Genomic DNA, 21,551 nt, shown 5'->3' on the forward strand with positions numbered 1-21,551 from the left:
AGTGACCCAAAACATACCGCCAAGGCCACAAAGGAGTGGCTGAAGAAGCACATTAGGGTTATGGAGTGGCCTCAGGCCAGACCTCAGTCATGTAGAATTTTCTGTGGAGCGAACCAAAGCTTTAAGTTTGTAAGTGACAACCAAGAAACCTAAAGGATTTAGAGAGTTTCTGGAAAGAGGAGTGGGCCAAACTCCCTCATGAGATGTGTCCAAACATGGCGACCAATTACAAGAAACGTCTTACAGCTGTGCTTGCTAACAAGGGTTTCTCCTCCAATAATAACTCATTTTTTTGCTTGGGTAGCCAATACTTATTTCACTCATGACATGCAAATCAATTTATCAAGTTAATGTCATGCGATTTTTCTGGATTTTTGGTTGGTATTCTGACTCGATCCATTAAAATCAAACTACCATAAAAATTAAAAAGACTTTATTATAAAGACTCTTCATTTCTCAATGAATAAATGTATCACTGATGTGAACTCAGTAGTAGCGGCAATACTAATTCTTTCTGCATATGACCATTTCTAGAGGTCTGAAAGTTGTAGTTTTCCTCTGCTCCACTGGGCGGCAATAGAACATCAAAACAAACAGACCGTAACCACGTAGGTCCACATCGACAACGTAAGTGAGTGAAAACTGTCGCAAATACTCTGACTATTGTAATATACATCAGAAGCATATTTCGTCACTATTCAGCAGCTTCATTTTTAAACGATAAGTAAGTTATTTAAAAAAAACACCCTCGCCTTCATGAACGCCTTCGAGTGGCTCGTTTTTGTATTTTCGTGCTAGACGCTGCAGTTTCTTGTTTATCCGGTTCCCCCACCAAATTAAAATCCCCCTTTACGCTTATACTGTGTACAGTATATGAAGTACTAAGGTTTAAGTCTAGTTTAACAAAAGTACATTACAATATTCCTTTTACACTTGCTTTTGCTTTGGACTACATATTAGGCATGTCTTTATTTCTTATAACTATAGGACCAGAACATGTTGTTATTTCGAGCCATTACATTTTCCTAAATAGTACTATATGCCTACTATGACAGCAAGATAGACCACAACCCATAGTTTCCATTTAGGGAGAGTATAATTGTGGCTCATCATATAAACTTAATAAGCTCCTTATGGTGTTATATTCAGCTTCTTACGTGTAATTATTTTAGTTTCATCAAAGTATTCTACTTTATTTATGACATTTTGATTATGAAGGTGTTTACAGTTTTGGCAGCTGTAACACTGGTGTTTTCCAAATTTTGGAGCTAAATAAAATATGTTTATTTTATAGAAATTATATAGTTTATAGTCGACTCTTATTTTGAAATAAGTCAAAGCGTTAGTCCACAGGAAGTCGCTGTGCGTCCTTGTTGTCGGACGCTGGACGTAAAACCAACAACTCTGGAAACGGCGTCAGTGACAGTTGGTCTTTTCTTTGCACAGGTGAGCGGTCTGCAAGTTATCGATAGGGTTATTTTTATTTCTGGTGTTTTTAGCGGTTTATCACTTTCATGTGAGCCCTCTGTAGCCGGGCAGGCATTGGCGGACGCAGCGTTTGTGTCACATGAGGAGGAGGAGGAGAAATGGTGGCTTAAAAAATAGAAAAAGGCTATTTTTTTGACAGACAGCTAGCTTATAGCGAGCTTGGTCAGGTAAGGTTAACTACACAGCAGTGTTTGCCCAGTGTGGCCGAAGAGACTGTACGGAATAAGCTAGTCTGCTTGCAGCTTATCAGTAGAGCACACAGTAGAAATAGACATGTTTATATGTATGTGTTTTGTCTCGTAGTTGACCGCCACAGTACATCTGAGCTCGGAGCCAGCTGGGCAGCTCAAAGTACACAGGGAGTAACGTTACTGAAAGTATTTTGTTGCTCGCGGTTGATAGCCTTGCCATTTGTCTTACAGTGACCAAACACCTGCCTCCATCATACGTAATTGTCTGTGTTGTTATCCTTGATAGCGCAAACGCTGCTGGGAATACCTCCAACAGAAGAACCGGGAGGGGAAAAAAGTGGGAGTCGAGGCCCAGCTGCTCCAGCAATTCCAGCTATTGCACTCCGGGGGCTTCACATTTCTCCTTTGCCATGGAATATATTTTTTAAAAGTCTCCCTCTATCAGGCTGTTGCCTCAACACGTTGCACAGCTTTTCCCACTCTTTTTAAAAGGACTATCACACCTTTGTCAGAGTTGGTAAGTCATGAGCACTGAAGCAATGAAGCCGTTTAGCTCATGACGAGGAACCATGAAGCAGCCAGGGAAGTGACCTCTGTGGACACCGCAGCCTGAGGGTACCCCTCACTGGCACCATGGCATCCAACGAGAGACTGTATGAAGTCTGGATGCTCTACTGCACCAAGGTAAGGTTTCTCCTTTTGCACACACACACACACACACACACACTTCCCCTGTGGAAATGTCATTGGTGTGAAGTAATGGACCGAGTGAGGGCATTTCCTCCCTGGCAAAGAGGTTATTCGCTCATGCTATTTATGTTTTTTGAAGTCTAGCAACAGATTAAGCCCATTTGCTCTGACAGGCTGTGGTTATGAGAAAGTACAGCCTGTGCTGACAGACAGGTTGAAGGCAAAGACAATTAGTGCATTGCGGTAAAAGGCAGGCTAATGAAATTGCTTGTAGATCCTGAAGGAATTATTGCAGCGAGACACATTATGTTTATAAATGAATAATTAATTCACTGAGGACAAATTTTGTCATAACGTCAGGTGGATGTGGTTTCTAATGAGTGTTAAATTCAACCCAAGCGAGGATGCATTCTTGACTGTATCATGATCGTGATATGTTGTTAATGCTCTCTTACTTTACCAGTAGAGATGAATGAAGGCACGCCAGAGTAGAGACAGCACCCTTTGAGTCAGCTCTTGGCAAGATTTAATTCACCCTGTGATAAAGCATGCGCGCATCCTGCCATCCAATCAAAACGGCGTGCCTGAGCCGCTCCTCACGTGAGCCTGGCTGCAGTCACACTACCTACCTCCCACAGTAATCCCTCACAATAACGTACCGTGCACAGCCCTCTGAGAAGTGTGGAGGGCTGTGAAGCTGTTACTCTTACTTTTAGATTACGACATCCAGTAATCCTCATCCTGAGAAGTAAAGCATTTGAATGCTGACACACACAGAGTGTTTAATACCAGCGAGCTGGGTGTTTGGGGTCTCTGAGATTGTTGCAGTCACTTGTGAAAAAGTGAGCATATACATTACATTTCCTCTAGCAGGACTTTTTCTTTGCATTGGCTGAGCATTATATTGCAAGGAAGGATCATTGCATTCGAGCCTGGCTTTCAGCCAGAGTCCACTGAGCTAATCTTTATGTCTGCATGAAGCAAAAGAGACGTGGCGAGAGATGCATTCTAATATATATGATATACATGTGCATGTACAGGTGAAGTGAATCATTGTTGATCTTGTTACAATGCTGGGAAACACTGGAGCTTTGCATTCATACTAATGCTATTTGACAAGGACACCTCTGAAGCCCAGAGCCTGTTTAATCAGCACTAGGGAGATCTACACAGTATGGGGCAGACCATTTTAATGATATGGTCTGTGTGTGGGTTGTCTAGCCTTTAGTCACATGGTCTAAATTGGTCAAGGAATGTCTCTTTCTGTGGCTTAACTCTTGTCTGAGCTCTGAGACCAGCCACGCTGTGTCCCACCAAGTGTTTAACTACAACCGGCCTCTTATTACAACTTTCTCTTCCCAACTCTTTCTCATTGCAAAGTAGCAAAACAGTTTCCTTGTTTTCAGGGCTTCTGCAGGTCATTAGAAAATCTTAAACGGTTTGAAGGGTGGAGGGTGCTCTGTCCTTGTTTTTATTCAGTGAGCTCTGCAAAAGCTTTGAGCTCCTTTATGAAATGGTGTAGGAAGCCTGATCTTAAAGGAGCTCTAAGTAAGCTCAGAAAACCACAGTTATTAATAACACCCATCTCTCGTAACAGCTGCTAAGTGAAGTGCATTCTTGGTCTTTGCGGGTAGCTTGTTCAAACCTTTATTGGCCAAAACGGTGGGCACACTCAAGACTGCCTTTGATTATTATTCATGTATTTTTCCAAAAGCTAGGAGACCAGCTGTGTGTATATTAAGTATCAGTAAAAGAACAAGGTTGACTTGGATGAAGCAACCAGCTAGGCACTTGTTATGTAGCTAAGTTACATCTAGCTGGCTGACTGCCCCTATGTTGGCTTTCACTGTGAAAAGCCAATACTATTTAACTTTATGACTTTACATCATTTACATCACCAACTGCCATTTCAACTCACATATTACTTTGCTAGTCACAGTGATAGCATGGCAACAGCTAGTTGAAGATGACCAGCTGAGTTAGAAGAAAGCGCTACACATTAGTCCAGAGACCGTATAAAAGATTAAAAAACATAGCTACTGTGCTGTCACCCAATGTCCAGTTATTAAGCCTTGATATGAATGTTTCCACTGCCGCCATGTATATTTTAAAAAACAAAACAAAAAAAAAAACAGGATGGAGTGCAGCTCTGACTGTGAAAGCGCTCTTCTTTTGGCTAACATCTTATAATTGACAAGTGATTATCCAAAGAATGTACCACAGATAATCCTCCATTCTGAAAAACAGTTTGAGCAAGATTTACAAAATGATTATAAACTGAGGAGGGAGATCACTACAGAGAACTCTATAGGTCTCTAACTCTAAATAGTTTTGTCCAACAACAGCTTACTCTGTTGGTCTTCAAGATAAATTTTTCATTTATTTATTTTATTTTTAGTTTTTTTCTTTTAAATCTCTTCCACATTAACTTCCCTTTTCTGACCCATAAGCTACAACTATATTTTATACTGTCTGTCCGTTAGCCAGAAAGATGACTCTGCATCAGGTTTTGGTCCTGAAAACCAAACAGTTTGACTCGAATGCTCTGCTGACAGTAACCAGCTTTCCCCTGATGGCCAAATTCCAGGATGGGCTTCATTACATAGATATAGCTATTTTATAACCAATTTCACCTAACAGTAGCTTATCTGCAAATGCACACAAATTACATAATGCCTAACTAGCAGCTAGTTGGCTAAACTTAGTTTGCTTTCTCGCTAACAGTGTCACTAGCTAAGTTCTATCTGATGCCACAGTCTTGTTTGTTTTGTTGTCTGTATGTGGAGCTTGTGTTGAGTCTTTGTGCTGGGAGCCAGAGTAAGGCAATGGGAATAAGCATAAACGTCACATTCTATGGATTTTCTTGGAAAATTTGACTCAAGTCCTTGACATTGAAATCGGACCACATGCTGTTAGAGGCAACAAAGAGTTGGAGTTGGAGTTCTTTTAAACATTAGCATTAAAAAGCAATTAATACATGAAAAAACTGCCTAATTTGCAATGAAATGCTAGTAAAACACATAGTACTGCATTTAAGCTATAGTTTAACGTTTATAATAACATCTAATTCAACTTTCAATGATAATGCAATTTATCGTAGAGTTAGTAATTTGCAATATTGTAACACTTTTAAGACTTAATACAACATTCAGGATAATCATTAACTCCTGAAACTTGACTATGTTACTCAGTTAGATGACTTTGGAGGCCTCTGTCATATTTGTGTACTCATCCTGATACACACCTCCTTCATGTGCCTTGCCTGGTTAATGATTGGCAACAGTAGAGTCATGACAGCCTTTAGTGTCAGAGGTTAATACTGGCACTGTTGTCTAAGGAGGAGTCAGTCGGGTGAGTGGTGTTGACAGTAGAAGCTTTTACAACACCACCAGCCCTCGGCCCCATTGGGAGAACCAGCTCGTCCTGTTCTGTCAGTCAGACATCTGCTTTGTGATGATCTCTCTCTGAATCATTATCATTCACCTGACCACTTGATTCCTGGTACTGAAAGAGGAAGAAGCAATTTTGTGTTTAGACAGACGTGTGTCTGTCCTAGAAGTTTGACTTATGGCATTATAAAACTACTTTTGAATACACTTTAAGCCAGCAGTGGCAGCTGGCCTTTTGGCATACTGATGAAGTCAGAAATTGTTGGTTGAACAGCTGTAGCATCAGTTCCAGTGTGGAGAAGTGTGCAGGAGTTGGTGTTTGTGTATGCACCAGGTCATATTTAGCCATATCTGAACACAGGCACAACATCACAGCATTATCTATTTATACATCATGCTTATTATTTGGGTAGGGTAATCATGAAAAAACAAATAATAAATTAGGTGCCTTCAGATTACACTCAGCACCATGTGTCGCTGGCATATTGGCCTTTGTTTTCCCTTGTTGAATGACAAATGTTTGTTTATAGTGTTTTTGTTTTGTTTCATTCATTTCCTGAAACAGTTGGCGACTGTAGTTTATATAACAATTCTTAGGACTATTTCCTACCACAGATTGATGCACATTTGGTGTTGTTTTGAGTATTTAGGGAAGTATAGGTGGGCAGAATGTAGTAATTTGTCCTCCAGTGTAGTTTCAGGCTGTGCACTCTAAAGTTTTGAACATTATTATGTAAAATAATATTTACCATAGAGTCAGAAGGTCAAAGGAATGCTTACTGTATCTTTGACCTTTCGTTATATATTGCTAGTAGGGAATAGTTGGGAAACATAGTAACAGCTTAGTCTGTATGATTACATTTACATTGTTTGAAAAGTGCTGTTGCTATTCATTATTTAATGCTTCTAAATGACATAAGTGAGGAATTAATGTATTGGTAGATATCAGTTATTATGTTGTGTGCATTTCAATGAGAATCTGCAGACTGACTCCAGTTTGCTTCTCTGAGTTATAGTGAAGCAGAGAGGTCGCAGACAACAGCCAAGATGCTTATGTAACGAGCGATCCTCTTCGCTGACTGTCATTGGTTCGTGCCATAGTGTTGTCCTCCAGCAGCGATGGTGGCTGCCGGCATACAGTGGCGCAGTAGCTCTGCTCTCTCGCCAGTATTTTATCCAGAAGGGCTTGTCAGACAGTGGAGGGTTTAGCAGATTCCTGAATCGTGCCAGTTCCGCTCTTAAGGCCATTGTGTGCTGTAGAAAAGCCTTTGTGATTTAACCAACCACAGGGAACATTTTACCCTCCTGTGGCTTTAAAGTTGACTCTGGTAACTTAAGAGGAAAAGTCCTCACTCTCTTTGTCAACTGTCCACAACACAGGGGATTCACAGAACCATCATCCTGTGTGATGTCACCCCACACCACCCTGCTTTTTCACTGGATTGGAGCAAATGCCAGTAATTTGCATAAACCCTTGCTCTTATGGGAATCAGGATGCACTGAAAGCATTGGTGGGAACAGGAAGCAAAAGAGTCAAGCTGGAAATGGTGCAAGGTTTCAAAGTTTCACATATTCGCTCAAGTAGATTACCCAGTCTAATTTCTGCTGACACACACACACACACACACACACACACACACACACACACACACACACACACACACACACACACACACACACATAAACATGTGCATATGCCATACCTCACGCAGTCTGACAAGCTCATGCACTCAGGCTTTGGTTTACTGAATGAGCTGCTCTGTGAAGTTTGTTCCCTCAGGCTAACTTTCTTCCCTGGTGCAGTTCTTGCTTCTCATTTTCCTCCATGCTATGAATATATCTGGAATAACACTGATGTCACTAACAGGGTGTATCAGACATGCCTCGTGCAGTGTGGACCCCTATGCACACGCACACACACACCCACCTATGGCACTTATGTCATAGCCAGAGGAGTTGTCACAGAGTGATGGGTAGTGCTGTAAGCCTGTGTGGTGGCAGAAACAGAAAAACCACAGCCGTCTATTAAATCTAAAGGGAGGAGGCCTTTAAACATTGTGGTTTCAGCGACTCTATACCACTTCCACCTAACCAGGTTGCCCTGAACTGCCACCCGACCAGCTGGCTGACCACGCCTGTCTAGCATCTCATAACAGATCAAGTCAAAATGATGCAACTAAAGATCCTGGCAAAATGACGGCATACAGTTTTAGAGTTTTAGAGCATTGACAGAAAAGCAGTGTTTAATGCTCTAGGAATGAAACAGCTTCCCTGGGAACGCCTTGGATTCCCCTCAGAGGATGCTGGAGGTGGTGATTGGTTGAGTGGCGTCTGAGCATGGCTGCTTAGACTATACCTGGACCCAGATAAGTGGTAGAAGATAAATGGATGGTCAAGAATGAGTATAGACTCCAGAAGGAATCGTTTTTTAAAAAAATTAGTAACTATTAGAAAATCCAGCGTTGGTCTCTCTTCAGCCCTTCAGCTTTTTCTTTTGGTTCATGCATGTCTCTGACATTCAAAATGACTGAGAGCTATTGATAAATCCAGTCTGGGGTCAGTGGGGATTTCTCTGTTAAGAAGGACGTGCATTGGTCTGTCTTGCTGGTGACCTTTTACAGAGGTCAGTTTAAACAGATATTTGGGATTGTGATGTAGTAGCTGGGCATAGAATTTAATATGATAATGAACTAAATCATAGAGGCATGTGATTCTGTCATGGGAACTGTCTGTATACACATTGGGACACAAGAATATTGTGGGAGTCTGGACAAGGTGATTGCTGTCGATTGAGGATTCTTACTCTGTGTGAGTGTGACAGAGAGGCCTGTGATGAAGGCTGAGGATAAACAGGGCGATGTAGAGCAGGGTGTGTCCCCCGCCTGCCACAGTACAAACCCTCAATGGGCATCTGTGCTCCCAAGCTGCTGCCTAAAAGAGGACATTCTTTAAGAGACATACACACAGTCATTCAGTCACAAACTCACTTGAGAGGGAAACTGCTGGCTTAAATCATCATCTTCTAATTTCCTGGCAGCAGCATTCATATGCACATAAAGACAATAGACTGTTTATTGCTCTGGTTAGAGAGCAGCGCGACACCATCCAATAATAAATGTTTTTTTCTGTCATTGGTGTAAGTGACGGGTAACATGGGGAAAGAAGCACACACAGAAGACAGACCATGGCCTCCTAGCAGAACATATTACACACGTGGCTGCTGCTGAGTTCCAGTCCGACGTCTCTCTCCCTCTTTTCTTCTTTTTTTGTCTCTTCCTTACACACACACACACACATGCAGACGGAGGTCAGCGTCACAGGATTATTCTGATGACTTCACTTGGAATAGCACAGCGCTGGCTGATTCCCACTCTGACACGCAGACAGAAGCAGTCTCCCACTCTGTAGCCAGGGGCTGTGCTGGCTAAGAAACACTGAATCTATTTTTTCCAGTTGATATTTTTTTTCTTTTGTTCTGAATTTGTAGTCTCCAAACTCTTTTTGTTTATGCAGTGATTTGATAAGGAGTTTAGTAAATTGGTTTATGAATTGCCTTCGCCTGCACCATTTCCCAAACATAGGTTTTATATGGGCTGGCTGCCTGGATGAGTATATTTTGTGACTTATTTTAACCCCATCCTCAGTATAATATAATTTTAATGTCCTATCTATCTGTCACTCATAACCAGCCTCACGATTTATGTGTCAAGTTTTACTTTCCAGCTGCAGCTGGTTTGGCTAGGTTACAAATCATAATATTCAACTGTTTCTCTAGGTCTTGTGGTAGCTTGAACTACAGCTGGCAATGACAACTTCTGGCTCCAAAAAGCTAACAGGGTGGCAGCCGAAATGCTAATTTGAGGCTTCAGAATGCAGAGTCCAAAACCAATGGGTGACGTCATGGTAACGGCATCAGTCTTTAATATACAGTCTGTGGATAAAAGTCACTGGAGTGGATTATTCCATTATTTATTTGTCAAGTTGGTCTTCCTGTTTGTCTGCCTTTGGAATGATGGGATGTTTTCTGAGCTCCCACATAAGTGAAGTCACAGCAATGAGAAAGTGCCAAATACAGAGTTACTTAACATCCAGTCAAAATCATTTTTGTTTTACATATATTGCATACAGGCATTGTATGTGTTGAGTTCTTGTTATAGCTCCCTTTGTACAAATTTCGTTAGGCAGAAGCGTGAGCAGCTGCAACAGAATGAGAAGAGTAGCATGATATCGCTTCAAAATTCTTGTACTTCCTCATGGCTTGAACGGGCTCAGACTTTTAGCTCTCACACAGTTTTCACTGGATTGATTGTCATAATATCAGTAGGCAGTTCCCTAGAGAGTGAATGCTAAGGCCTTTAAAATGCTCCGGGTTTTTTAATTAACCCTATAAAGGGGGTCAGAGGGGTAACCACCAAATCACAATCTAATTATTTAAAGACCTCTGAATGAGTAGTGGTCAGACTACTCTACCAAATGCTCAATAAACTGAGTGTTACTATAATCTGCCATGTTTAACTCTTCAGTTCTCCTTGACCTAGATTGCTCACTCACACCCTCCAGATGGCCCAAAGTCCTTATGACAGCATCTTGTAAGAGTGCTTGAACAAGAGATAACTTGTGTATGATGAATCGATGATGCTTTCAGAGTTATGTCTGTGATACAGAGCTGAAACAATCAGATTTGTGTGGGGGTTTTATGTTGTTGTTTGGTTTGTTTGTTTTTTTCATTTTAGTAGTTTTCTTAAGAGACATTAGCAAGTATTTAGTTGTTACAGCTCTGGTTTTTAAGCAAACAAAACACTAACTTGACATTTTCTAAACAAAGCACTTAACCCAACATGAGCAGTAGATTAATCAGAGACAGTAAATCATCCTTAGTTGAAGCCCTGTTGCAGTGTCTGCTGTAACAATACTACTTGCAAATGCTGTTACTGCCACACACACCCATCAATTATGCTCGATGTTCAGAGATTATATGAACAATGTGAAAAAGATGTTTCTGTACATGTTGCTTGCAGCCATTCATTTTCAGTGTCCTCAGGTCAGACCAGTTGGCGTCGATTTTGTGTGAGCAATGGGGAGGGACTCAGTGAAGGGTCTGGATGTCCTCCGCCAGAAATTTTGAACATCAGACTTTATTTCCTGAATTCCGGGGAATTTTTGTGCACCAATTTTTACCTTTTCCTCATCTAATTATGATACATAGGTCTTTCTTTATATAAAGCGAAACATAAAGTCAGGTACCAGGTAAAGAAAATGTAATGTTATAGCACAAAGGATGTAGCAGTGACAAAAAATGCATTGTTCTAAATATGTTGCATTTACTAATGCAACATATTACGTGTAATGCTGGTTGTCACAGTAATAAAGAAATTTCCGGAGCAGTTTTTTGTAGCACTGTCACTTGTGTGCGTTGTCTTGTTTGTTCCTGTCTGGCCAGTCCTCCTCTGCAGCTGATGCTAATATCTCATCTTTCTCTGGGCATTGTTCCATGGAATTTAGGAAATGCCGGTCAGCCGGCTGCTAGAAATTTGACTGTTAGGAACACTGCCGGGCCTGTTTTCCATTCAGTCAGGTGCAAGTTTTAGCTTTAACGCCCTAAGAAAAAACGCACGTGTGTCACTATCAGTTACAGGAACCACGACCTCTCATTCTTATTTTGCTTGTATACGCTAAACCTTAAATTCAAATTCTGTTGCTTCTGAATATGAAGCAATGCTGTGAGAAGAGGTTCACAAAAGTCGGGTCAAACATTGCAGCTTGTTGTATGAACCACATAATTTTCTCACACACACACATAAACACACTGCTTGTATAAATATGAATATATGAATCTGTTGATTTTTAAAATAAAATAGAGCATTTTAATCAATTTCTTGTTTTCTCCAAAATCTAGGACATAATTATGCACAGGAAAGCTTGACATGGTATGCAAAAGAAAAACCAAATAAATAAACAAACAAAGTTTCATAATTGTCAGTTTCATAATTTAAAAATTCTCCAAAACTAACATTTTCTTTGATTGACTCATAAAAAATTGAAAGGGGTTAAATTTAGTGTGAACAGTAATAGAAAAATAAAACACACACACACACACACACACACACACACACACACACACACACACACACACACACACACACACACACACAAACACACAAACAAACAAACAAACAAACAAACAAACAAACAAACAAAATTAGAAGAGTTTTGAGAGAATTTTACAACAGCAACCAAAAACAATTTTGAAACGTTTCTCACCAATTTAAGAGCAAACCAACACATTTCACTTTGGCATGTGAAATATTTGAAGGGAGCATTTTGGGAAAGCACTACAAGGTAGAGGCTTTCCTCTGAGAAAGCACCTTTGGTCTCGTAACCAAATGTCGAAGTACAAAAACCAACAAAGCCGTGGCTATTAAAATCAATAAGAACAAACCTGAAATTTTGCAACAGGCAAAAATGGAAATTTTCATCCTGAAAACTCTAGTTGCAACATTGTTAAGTGGAACGACTTTTTCCTTGACAGGTAGTGTATCTGCTTAAACTTTGAACTGCTTGATCAAAAAGCAGCATAAAGAGAACTGAGGCCAATTTTACATCAACTATCAAATGCTCTGCTCTACCTGAGTTCTGTTGGTATAGTGCATACTGACCTCAAACCTGGAAACATAATGGTTATGGACCGCCATGAGCCTCCTGTCAAAGTCAAAGTTATTGACTTTGCCCTAGCATGTCCCATGTCTGCAGTGATTCCCGGTACCTGTGTGCAGACAATTTGGTATAGAGCACCCGAAGTTATGCTTCATATTCCATATAATGAAGCAATTGACATGTGGTCTCTGTGGCTGGTAGCTGTGGAGCTTGCTGTAGGGCTGCCACTCTACCCTGGGAGTATGGATTTGATGTTTTGCAATTCATCATAGACACTCAGGCCCAGCCACCAGATTATATTCTAGACTGCGACATGGCCACAGAATATTATTTCCGAAAAGACGAGTACAGTAAACAGCGCTGGATATTTAAGACGGGAGAACAATTTCAGTATGAGACAGGATACCAAGTCCAGGAAACTCGATATGTAGCACTTCAGCATCTTGATGACCTCAAACAACTAATCACAGTTAGAACAGGTCCTGAAAGTGGCATATATTTATTGGTCAGCCTGATTAAACAGATGTTGGCTGCTTGGATGCAAACCAGCGCATCAAACCCTTGGAGATTCTGCGGTATCCATTTTTTGACCCTGGCCTCCCTAAGAGTTCCCCCTACATTGACATGAGGAGCATAGAGGGACAAAAGTCTCCAGTATTGCTTCTTTGACCCCGGACAAAAGTGAAAAAACCACAAGCAGGGATTGGAAAAGGCAGTTAATAGCAGAATTATACTGCAAACGCTTGTTCACAATGAAAACCCAATACTCCTTTAAATCTTTAAATTAAACAAAAAATTAATTAACTTGCTCCAATAATTATCATTTTGGCTTTTTTTTAAAAAAAATTCAATTCCCCCTCCCCAGACAGTCGCAGCAGATGGCTGTCCCTTCCTGAGCCTGGTTCTGTCGGAGATTTCTCCCTCTTACAAGGGAGTGTTTTTTCTCCCCACTGTCACTAAATGCTTGCTCATAGGGAATCCTCTGATCGTCGGGGTGATAAATACTGTGTAGGGCAGGGGTCTCGAACTGCAGTCCTCGAGAGCTACTGTCCTGCATTACAGTAGCTCTCAAGGACTGGAGTTGGAGACTTGTGCTCTAGGGGAACTAGCAATTCTTGTAAAGATTTTTTTTTTTTTTTTTTTTTTTTTAGAGAAAAGCCTTAAAAACAACAACCAACAAATATGGTCTCGAACTTGGGCACAATTTTGGTGAAAATCCATTAAGTAATCACTGTGTCAAGTTCATACTAATATTCAAAGCAGAGTAGCGGACACCTTACCATCATGTCAATCTGTCAATCAGACCTCAAACACCACGTTAACACAAGTAAATTGGATACAAATTAATTAAATAAATCAGCTTTAAGCATCAACTAAGTATTGTTTTTAATTCTTCAAAAATATAGTGCTACCCTTCAACCTCATGGTCCTGAGTCTGGTGACCCAGGGTTCCTATGTTTTTTAGTTTTGTTAGTATTCCAGTGTCAGCCATGTTTTTTGTTCTCTTTGTGGGTTTTGTGCTTATGTATAGTTTTTAGTCTTTAGGGTTCTGTCTCAGTGTCTTCCCTGTCTTTCACATTTCTCGTGTCCTCTGTGTTTCATGTTGCCTCTCTGTGTCTCCAGTCAGTAATGTCCACATGTTTGTTTCTCTTTTTATGTCTTGTCTGCTTTCGTTAGGTCAGGTCAAGTCAAGTCAAGTCTTTTGTTTCTCAGTTCATTTTTCCCAGCAAATGAAAGCTGGTTCTTTAAGGTCTCTGTCTCAGAGTCCTGCATTTGGGTCCAACCCCTGCCTGACACAGCGCTTACCATGACACAAACCTGTGGTATTTGAAAATTCTACGTTGCCTCCTTCTTGAGTTATTGCATTCACAAACGGCCACATGACCACACTACTGTCCTTTTTGACAGCAACATGACGCATATTTCCAGCACCCATAAAAAAGAATAGATGAACCCCATTGAGGTAAATCCATCAAACGTTGCCCACATGGATATAAAACAGGAAACATTGTATTCAAATACATTCTGAACCAAAACAGCTATCACAAGCATTCTGCAGCGCCATGCATGCACTGGTATGCATGCACCTAGTTGGTCAGGGGTTCATCCTACAGCAAGATAATGACCCAAAACACAAGTCAAGCTATGCCAGTACTACCTCAGGAAAAAAGAACAAGATGACAAGCTTGAAAACATGGAGTGACCAGCACAGTCTCCAGACTTAAAGCCCATTGAGCTGGTTTGAGATGAACTGGACAGAAGAGTCAAAGCAAAGCAACCTACAAGTGCCACATTTATGGGAACCTCTGCAACAGATATGAGAAGAACTTTCTGAAGAATATTTGATCTCTGTTGTAGAGTGAATGCCACTGGTGTGTTCAGCTATTGTATCTGCCAAAGGTCGCTACTTTGATTAGTCAAAAGTTTAGAATACATTTTGGTCTATAAATTGATTCCTTGATTTATTTATTTTTAACTTCAATTGCTTATTTGTACTATGCTCTCATTTCAGAGTGCAATGAGATTTTAAACTGGATGATTTTCAAGTTAAATATGGAAAAACTGGGGTGTTCTAAAACTTTTTGACCAGTAGTGTATATATGTGTTTTTCTTGCTTCTAATATAACCAGAGCCAAATATAGAAAAGGCACTGGGAAATATTTACTCAATCCTAAATTATGTGGGGTGATTAGCTAACTCTGATGTACACACAACCATAGAGGAAGTGTGGTAGTGTGCTTAAACTGAAATCAGCCTAGTTTTATTCTTGAGATCATTCTTCTTCTGCTTGTCTAACAGCATAGGTAAACACAGAGGCTAACAGCTAGTCCTCTCCAGCATCATTGCTCTAGTTCAACAACAAAGTCTGCGTGAGATTAATATCCTTTTTTATCCATGTTTCAACTGAAATATCATCATGCTACATTATGCCTTTGGACCACTTTTCTAAGGGCAATTGTCATATTATAAAGATTGTATGTACCTGTCTTCCGTAGTTCCTCCTACATGAGAAGACAAATCTTGATGTAACTTTGCAGAAGTAAAATTAAATATCTAAATCCCATATACAAATATTTTATAGGAATTCCACAATCATATTGATTTGTACATCAGCTGAGTATAAAATGAAATGTCAGACTAGAATGGTGACCACCGATATAAGCATACACATGTTTGCATGTTTCCTATCCCTGTGAGGACCATTCACTGGACAGTGAGGAAGAGTGGAACCCCGAAACAATTTTGAGGTACAGTTAGGAGGTCAGGGGGCAGTTCAGGGTAAGCATGTGTTGTGTGTGGGTAAACAATCGTGTATGTATGGAAAAGACAAAATGTGTACACGTCTGTTGGGGAACATTGAAAGGGCTACAAAGGGGTGCATGAGGTACCAGGATTCAATGGTACTCCAAAAGTCAGAAATCTGATGTCGACCTCACATTTACCAGCAACTACTTCCTGAAGTTCCACACAGAAAAGTCATTAATGTCTCACACACACACCACACAACAATTAATTCAATCAAATTACAGCCAAGGTGTGTCAGCTGTCAGTCAATTATTTATTCTAAATATGACAGATTTGTCTACAAAGGTAACTAAAAATACTGTTTCCTCTCTGTACCCTTCTCTCCCCTCCCGTTTCTGTGTCTGTTCTTTTCTCAGAGGGATCCAGACTACTTGAAGCTATGGCTGGAGATTTTCATCAGCTCCTACGAGCGATGTCTCGATGTAGACTTTGAAAAGACACCTTCAAGGTAAACTGTGGCAAATTGCAATGCTGAAGCTTTCTTTCAGTATAACAAATATAATGGTTGTAAAACAGGAGTTAGCATTTACACTGAATAACCACTTCTTATTCTTTAACCAAGCCACACTGGTTTGGCAGAAGAAAACACTGACAATGACTTGTCTTCTTGATGAGGAATATTTTTAATAGGATGGTAATTTTTCGCTCTTATTTCTAGCATGTGCACCATAATTAGCTAACAGTGTTTTAATTTATCAGCATATTATTTTGAAGTAGATTGCCAACACAATTTGTGTTGTTCTCTTTTGGTATGTGCACTACGACCGAAGCCTCAAGTTTGGGATTTTGGTTGCTGCTATTCTTTGGTTTGGGTTTTATTTAAATCGTATTCAAACGAGATGTTAATATGCTAACTTATTAGGCAATGCTACCTAGCCTAGTTAGCAAGTAAATGGGTAAACACTAAACTAAGTGGTTATGTTGCACAAGCTTAATATTTGAATAGTTGTGTAGCTATACAAAGTGGAATAGTTTATGTGAATATTTTTCTCCTATAAAATAAGTTTTTCCTTATTTTTTTAGTTTGCCTGTTAGGTTGTAAAATGCTTCTTCTGCTTGAAGGTTTGCTAGCCACCCGTAACCACAGAAATAGAAGAAGAATGTGCTACTATCAGCTACGAGATTAGACAGAACTGTGCAAACAAGAGAAACACACAAAGCCAAAGACAGAGACAGCTGTCAAAAAACAAGGTCTGATGTAAAACTGGTCACAAGTCTGTTACAGCTATTCACAGTAATGTGAGAGCAGTTTGGGCTGGTGGTGGTTTGTTTAAAGTTTAAATAGTTTAAAGGGATGGAATAATTTTTCTTGCTCTCTCAGGATTGACTAACTTTTGGAGTGAACCTCAAGTGACCAGGAGCTGCAGTTTCTTTGCACTCTGCTTTGTCATTTTTTAGCTTTGACAATTGCTCCTTGTTCCTATTTCTTAAGGACTGGACATTCAGACATGCTGAGATTTGCCAATTTTATGGCTAATAGCTCTTAGCCAAAAAACTCACCTTGTTGGTAGAAAAGTATTATTTTATGTCTGCCTATCTACCTTCTTCCAACTTCTAATGATTAAGTCCATAAATTAAAATTAAAATTAGTTCTTTGCTGTTATGTGTAGATATAACACCGGTGCATCCCTTCAGTTAGGTGTCTGTTTTTTAGGTTTGAATTATTCCCGTAGATACATGTTAAGTGACCTACAGAAGACCACTTTTAAAAGTACAAGAAAGTCTGGCCCCTTGGAAAATACATAGAAGGGTGGCTCTAGACTTTTGCACAGTATTTTTGTTTTGTTTTTCAAATTTTTTTTAAATTTTTAAGTTTTTTTCTATTAATGTTTCTTTTTGCTAAGACAGTCAGCTATTCAGTTTCTCAGATTCCTTTCAAACTAGTTTCTCTTCCTTGCTCACCTGGAACAGATTTGTTGCTGTGTTGCTGTTCAGCCTTGCACAGTAACCTTCCACCATCTCTGTCTTACACATTTCACCCTAATTACACTTACTTAATAATACACCAGTGCAATCTACTCAGTTGTAAGGAGCGGGTTCAGAGCTACCTCCTCTTGTATGTCAGCCACATCATGACCACACACCGTGGAGCTTTCCACAGTGCAGCCTAAAATAGCATGGCCACAACAGATGCTTTTGTGCAGAGTGGTTTAATTTTGTTGCAGGTGATGCTCTGCATCAAAAGCACCATGCCGACACAAATCAGTTAAGTGAGAGACACCCACTCATCATTGGAGAGCATGTATCTAGGATTTTAGAGCAGCTTGGTTAACACTGTGGCTGTGCTGTTCTGCCACTTGTGATCATGAACCTCAGATGAAGCCTTATGAAGTCAGTCACATTTTATGAGCAAGGCAGAGCCACAGGATTGGGTGGAGTAGGATAGCAGAATATGGGTGTTTCAGTCTACTTGGCTAAGTTTTTTATCTGCCAGCCTGTTATTTGCTTTTTTCCTCCTTTGAATGATGTCATTTTCTTCTTCTTCTTTGCGTCTTTGTCCTCTCTTCCCTCCATTTATCTTCTCCCCCATCCTCGTTCCATCTCATTCCCTTCCTCTGCAGCTGTCACATCTGCTTCCCTACCATGGGATTCTCTCTCTCATATATGAACAGAGTGCAGCACTAATGCAATTTTTTCTGAATGCACCAGGCATGTGTACGATGCGGTGAAAGCAGATGGTGCTTTGATAATCTGCTGATCCTGGTACACAAGCATGGAGTCGACATTCCTTTTGATCCAGCTTTGTGCTTGCGATGCTTCTGTGTCTACAGACCAGAGGAGGTTCCCCCGGTGTTGACGCTTCTCCCAGACAACATCCTGCAAGTTTTGCGCCACCAGTTACTACAGTGTGTCCAAAAAGCCTCTGACGGCCTAGAGCCCGAGCAGCAAAACCTAGCACTGCTGCTGCTCAAATTCCTCATCATCATCTGCAGGTCAGGATGTTAAACATACACGTACTGTAAAGCTGCTGAGATGATATTTCACTTTAATGAAGTAGGTGTTCCAAAGTAAGTGATGGAGAAGTTAACAGTTGACTTGTCTTGTGTGTTTGTGTGTCCATGATTCCATGTTTACGAAAGGAACCTATCCAACGTGGAGGAGATTGGTACTTGCTCCTACATCAATCACATCATCACCATGACAACACTTTATATTCAGCAGGTCTGACTCCCTTTTTCTTTTGCACATATTTCTGTGTCCTGTGGTCTTGAAGAATGTATTATTTTAGAGTGGAAAAATAAGCTCAATGTTTAGAAGTTCAGAAGGTGAGGTGTTCCGGGCATGTCCCATCGGGAGGAGGCCCTGGGGCAGACCCAGGACACGCTGGAGAGATTATATCTCTCGGCTGGCCTGGGAACGCCTTGGTGTTCCTCCGGATAAGCTAGAGGAGGTGGCTGGGGAGAGGGAGGTCTGGGCTTCTCTGCTTAGGCTGCTGCCCCCGCGACCCGACCCCGGATAAAGTGGAAGAAGATGGATGGATGGATGGATGGATGGATGTTTAGAAGTTCAAATCTTTTGATATTAATTTAGCAGAAGATGAACCCATCTCCAAAATGTCATAGACTTAAAGATGAAACATTCCTTAACACAATTTAAGATTATTGTATTAATTTAGTTTTAAACTGTTTTATACTGAGAAAGGAAAGGAAAGGAAGGACAACGCAAAAAATGTAAGCTCTGTTACATTTGACCAACGTTTGAGACATTGGTGAGCTGATGTGATGTTTTTAAAAGTCCAGAGAATATCAATTATAAACATACAGCATGTGTAAAACATGAATGTAGCCATTGTAATTTCACCCACTGATACTGTTTGACAGACAATTCCATAAAAAATGCACCAATTTTATTTTTTTCAAATGGTGGACATTTTTTTTATTTAATTTGCTTTATTTTTTTGTGTTTGCCGTCATTGTTCTAGTAGTTCTAGAGAAATCTTCCCTTTGTCTTATTATTTATTATATAGATAATGATTGTTAAGAAAGCATGTCTGCTTGATCTCTGAAGTTGAACATTTTATCACAGTGAGCTGCGGTCATTTTCGTCACTTTGTAGTTTCAATTAATTGAGACCTAAAACATCTAGAAAATTACTTTCTAACTTGGAGAACTACTTGTAGAATTAATGGAAATGTGGATCAAAACCTTTAAAGATGATTTAGCAAATTAGGGGATCAGTGCTCTATTCTACTGTGCAGTGACAAGTTTGCAAATATGACCTTTATGGAAAAGTTTTCCTGCATTCTTACCCCCCCAAAAATTCAGCGTCAACATAGGTAAGCCTGATGCATCTCACTAGCAAATCCTTTAGACTGATGGAAAAAAAAAAACTGCTGTGGTATGTTGGGGGGTGGGGGAGGGGAGGTTTATTTCAATGAAAAGAACAACTCTCAAATGCTTGAGCACAGAGGAGGATGGATCATGGTTTTGGTTTATGTTGTAACTGAGGTACGTGGAAAAGATTCCAGTATTGGATGAAAGAATGGATTCAGTTAAAGATGACCAACTGCTGTAATATCCACCTCTGTACTTTCATTCTTGGACACTAAAAGAACAGCTGTGCTGCATTATTCTCTGTTCAAAAGCCTAACCTTTTGGTCTTCCCATTTATGCAAATTGAACATCCTCAAAAACCTTTACCAAAACACCCAAAAGAAAAAACACACACACAAACATGCTGCAAAAATGGGTCACAATCCTCCAACCAAGCACTGAGATTCTCCCCTTGTTACTATAAAAAATAATTCATTCTTTCTTTTCCTCTGTTTGAATTGATGAAAGAAAGAAAAACTTGCTTAAAACAGAAATAACTGATAGCTTTTACTTGGCTGCCTACTTCCAGTAACAGAAATTTGGGTTAACTATTACACACAGCTGTATGTATGGATTAAACAGAGAAAGTCTCACTGAGACTTAATAGTATTGCAGTATGTAATGTGGCTCTTTCTATTACAGCTGAAGAGTAAGACCAAAGAGAAGGAGATGGTGGACCAGAGTCAGGCGGAGGAGTTTGTCCGTCATGCACTGGCATTCTGCGAGAGCCTCTACGATCCATACCACAACTGGAGGCATCGAACGTGCGGGTAATGACATCCAGCTTTACTGACAATCATACCTGAGGGGAACGCGGTCTGCTTCAGAGTAACAGACTGTTTTTATTTGGCTAAAAGGAGTTAAATTTCACTGTCAAGAATTATTTTAGCACCCTGTGTTTAGTAGCTATGTGCTAGCATGCTGCTGCACTTTGGATTTTTGACTTGGTGGCAAATGCTCACTGCACATGTAGGTGTGCCTAGTCTCACAGTCTGTTTCCCCTTTCTTGTGGCTGATAACACCTCATATCTTATTACTGGTAATCATTTTTTTCCATTACTGGAAACTTTTTAAAGCTAAAGACTAAACTTTATGTTGAAACAAACTATTTTGGTTTACATAAAACTGCTTTAGATTATTTTTCTTATTTAAAAAAGTCAGACTGCAGTTTGATTTAGTTTTCACTCCTCCTGAGCGGATGAGGGTTAGTTTGTCCCCATCCTGCAACAACAACAGCAGAAATGGCAAAGAAGTCATTTCCTGAAGACCTTATTTACAAAATATGCAATGATGGGATTTTATTTTAAAATTTACCTTTTAATATCTGATAATAAAATGGTAAATGGCCTGCATTTGTATAGCGCTTTACTCAGTCCCTAAGGACCCCAAAGCGCTTTACACTACATTCAGTCATTCACCCATTCTCACACACATTCATACACTGGCAATGGCAAGCTACATTGTAGCCACAGCTGCCCTGGGGCGCAGGGCATACAAACTTACCGAAGGTGCTCTCTGGA

At 40.2% G+C, this 21,551-nt stretch overlaps 1 protein-coding gene across 3 annotated transcripts in view; it reads left to right on the forward strand.

Annotated features, from left to right (window-relative positions):
• The first annotated feature begins 1,350 nt into the window (after positions 1-1,350).
• The window catches only part of nbeal1 (neurobeachin-like 1), a 54,902-nt gene continuing 34,701 nt past the window's right edge, over positions 1,351-21,551 (forward strand). For all 3 annotated transcript variants that reach the window (XM_005449973.2, XM_025902829.1, XM_025902828.1), the window contains exons 1-6: positions 1,351-1,446; positions 1,966-2,363; positions 16,075-16,166; positions 18,490-18,651; positions 18,799-18,880; positions 20,674-20,801. In XM_005449973.2, the coding sequence (XP_005450030.1) occupies positions 2,313-2,363; positions 16,075-16,166; positions 18,490-18,651; positions 18,799-18,880; positions 20,674-20,801 (515 nt within the window). In that variant the 5' untranslated portion in view covers positions 1,351-1,446; positions 1,966-2,312. The remainder of the gene's footprint in view (positions 1,447-1,965; positions 2,364-16,074; positions 16,167-18,489; positions 18,652-18,798; positions 18,881-20,673; positions 20,802-21,551) is intronic.

Source organism: Oreochromis niloticus, linkage group LG23, assembly GCF_001858045.2.
Source record: "Oreochromis niloticus isolate F11D_XX linkage group LG23, O_niloticus_UMD_NMBU, whole genome shotgun sequence".
NCBI lineage: Eukaryota > Metazoa > Chordata > Actinopteri > Cichliformes > Cichlidae > Oreochromis > Oreochromis niloticus.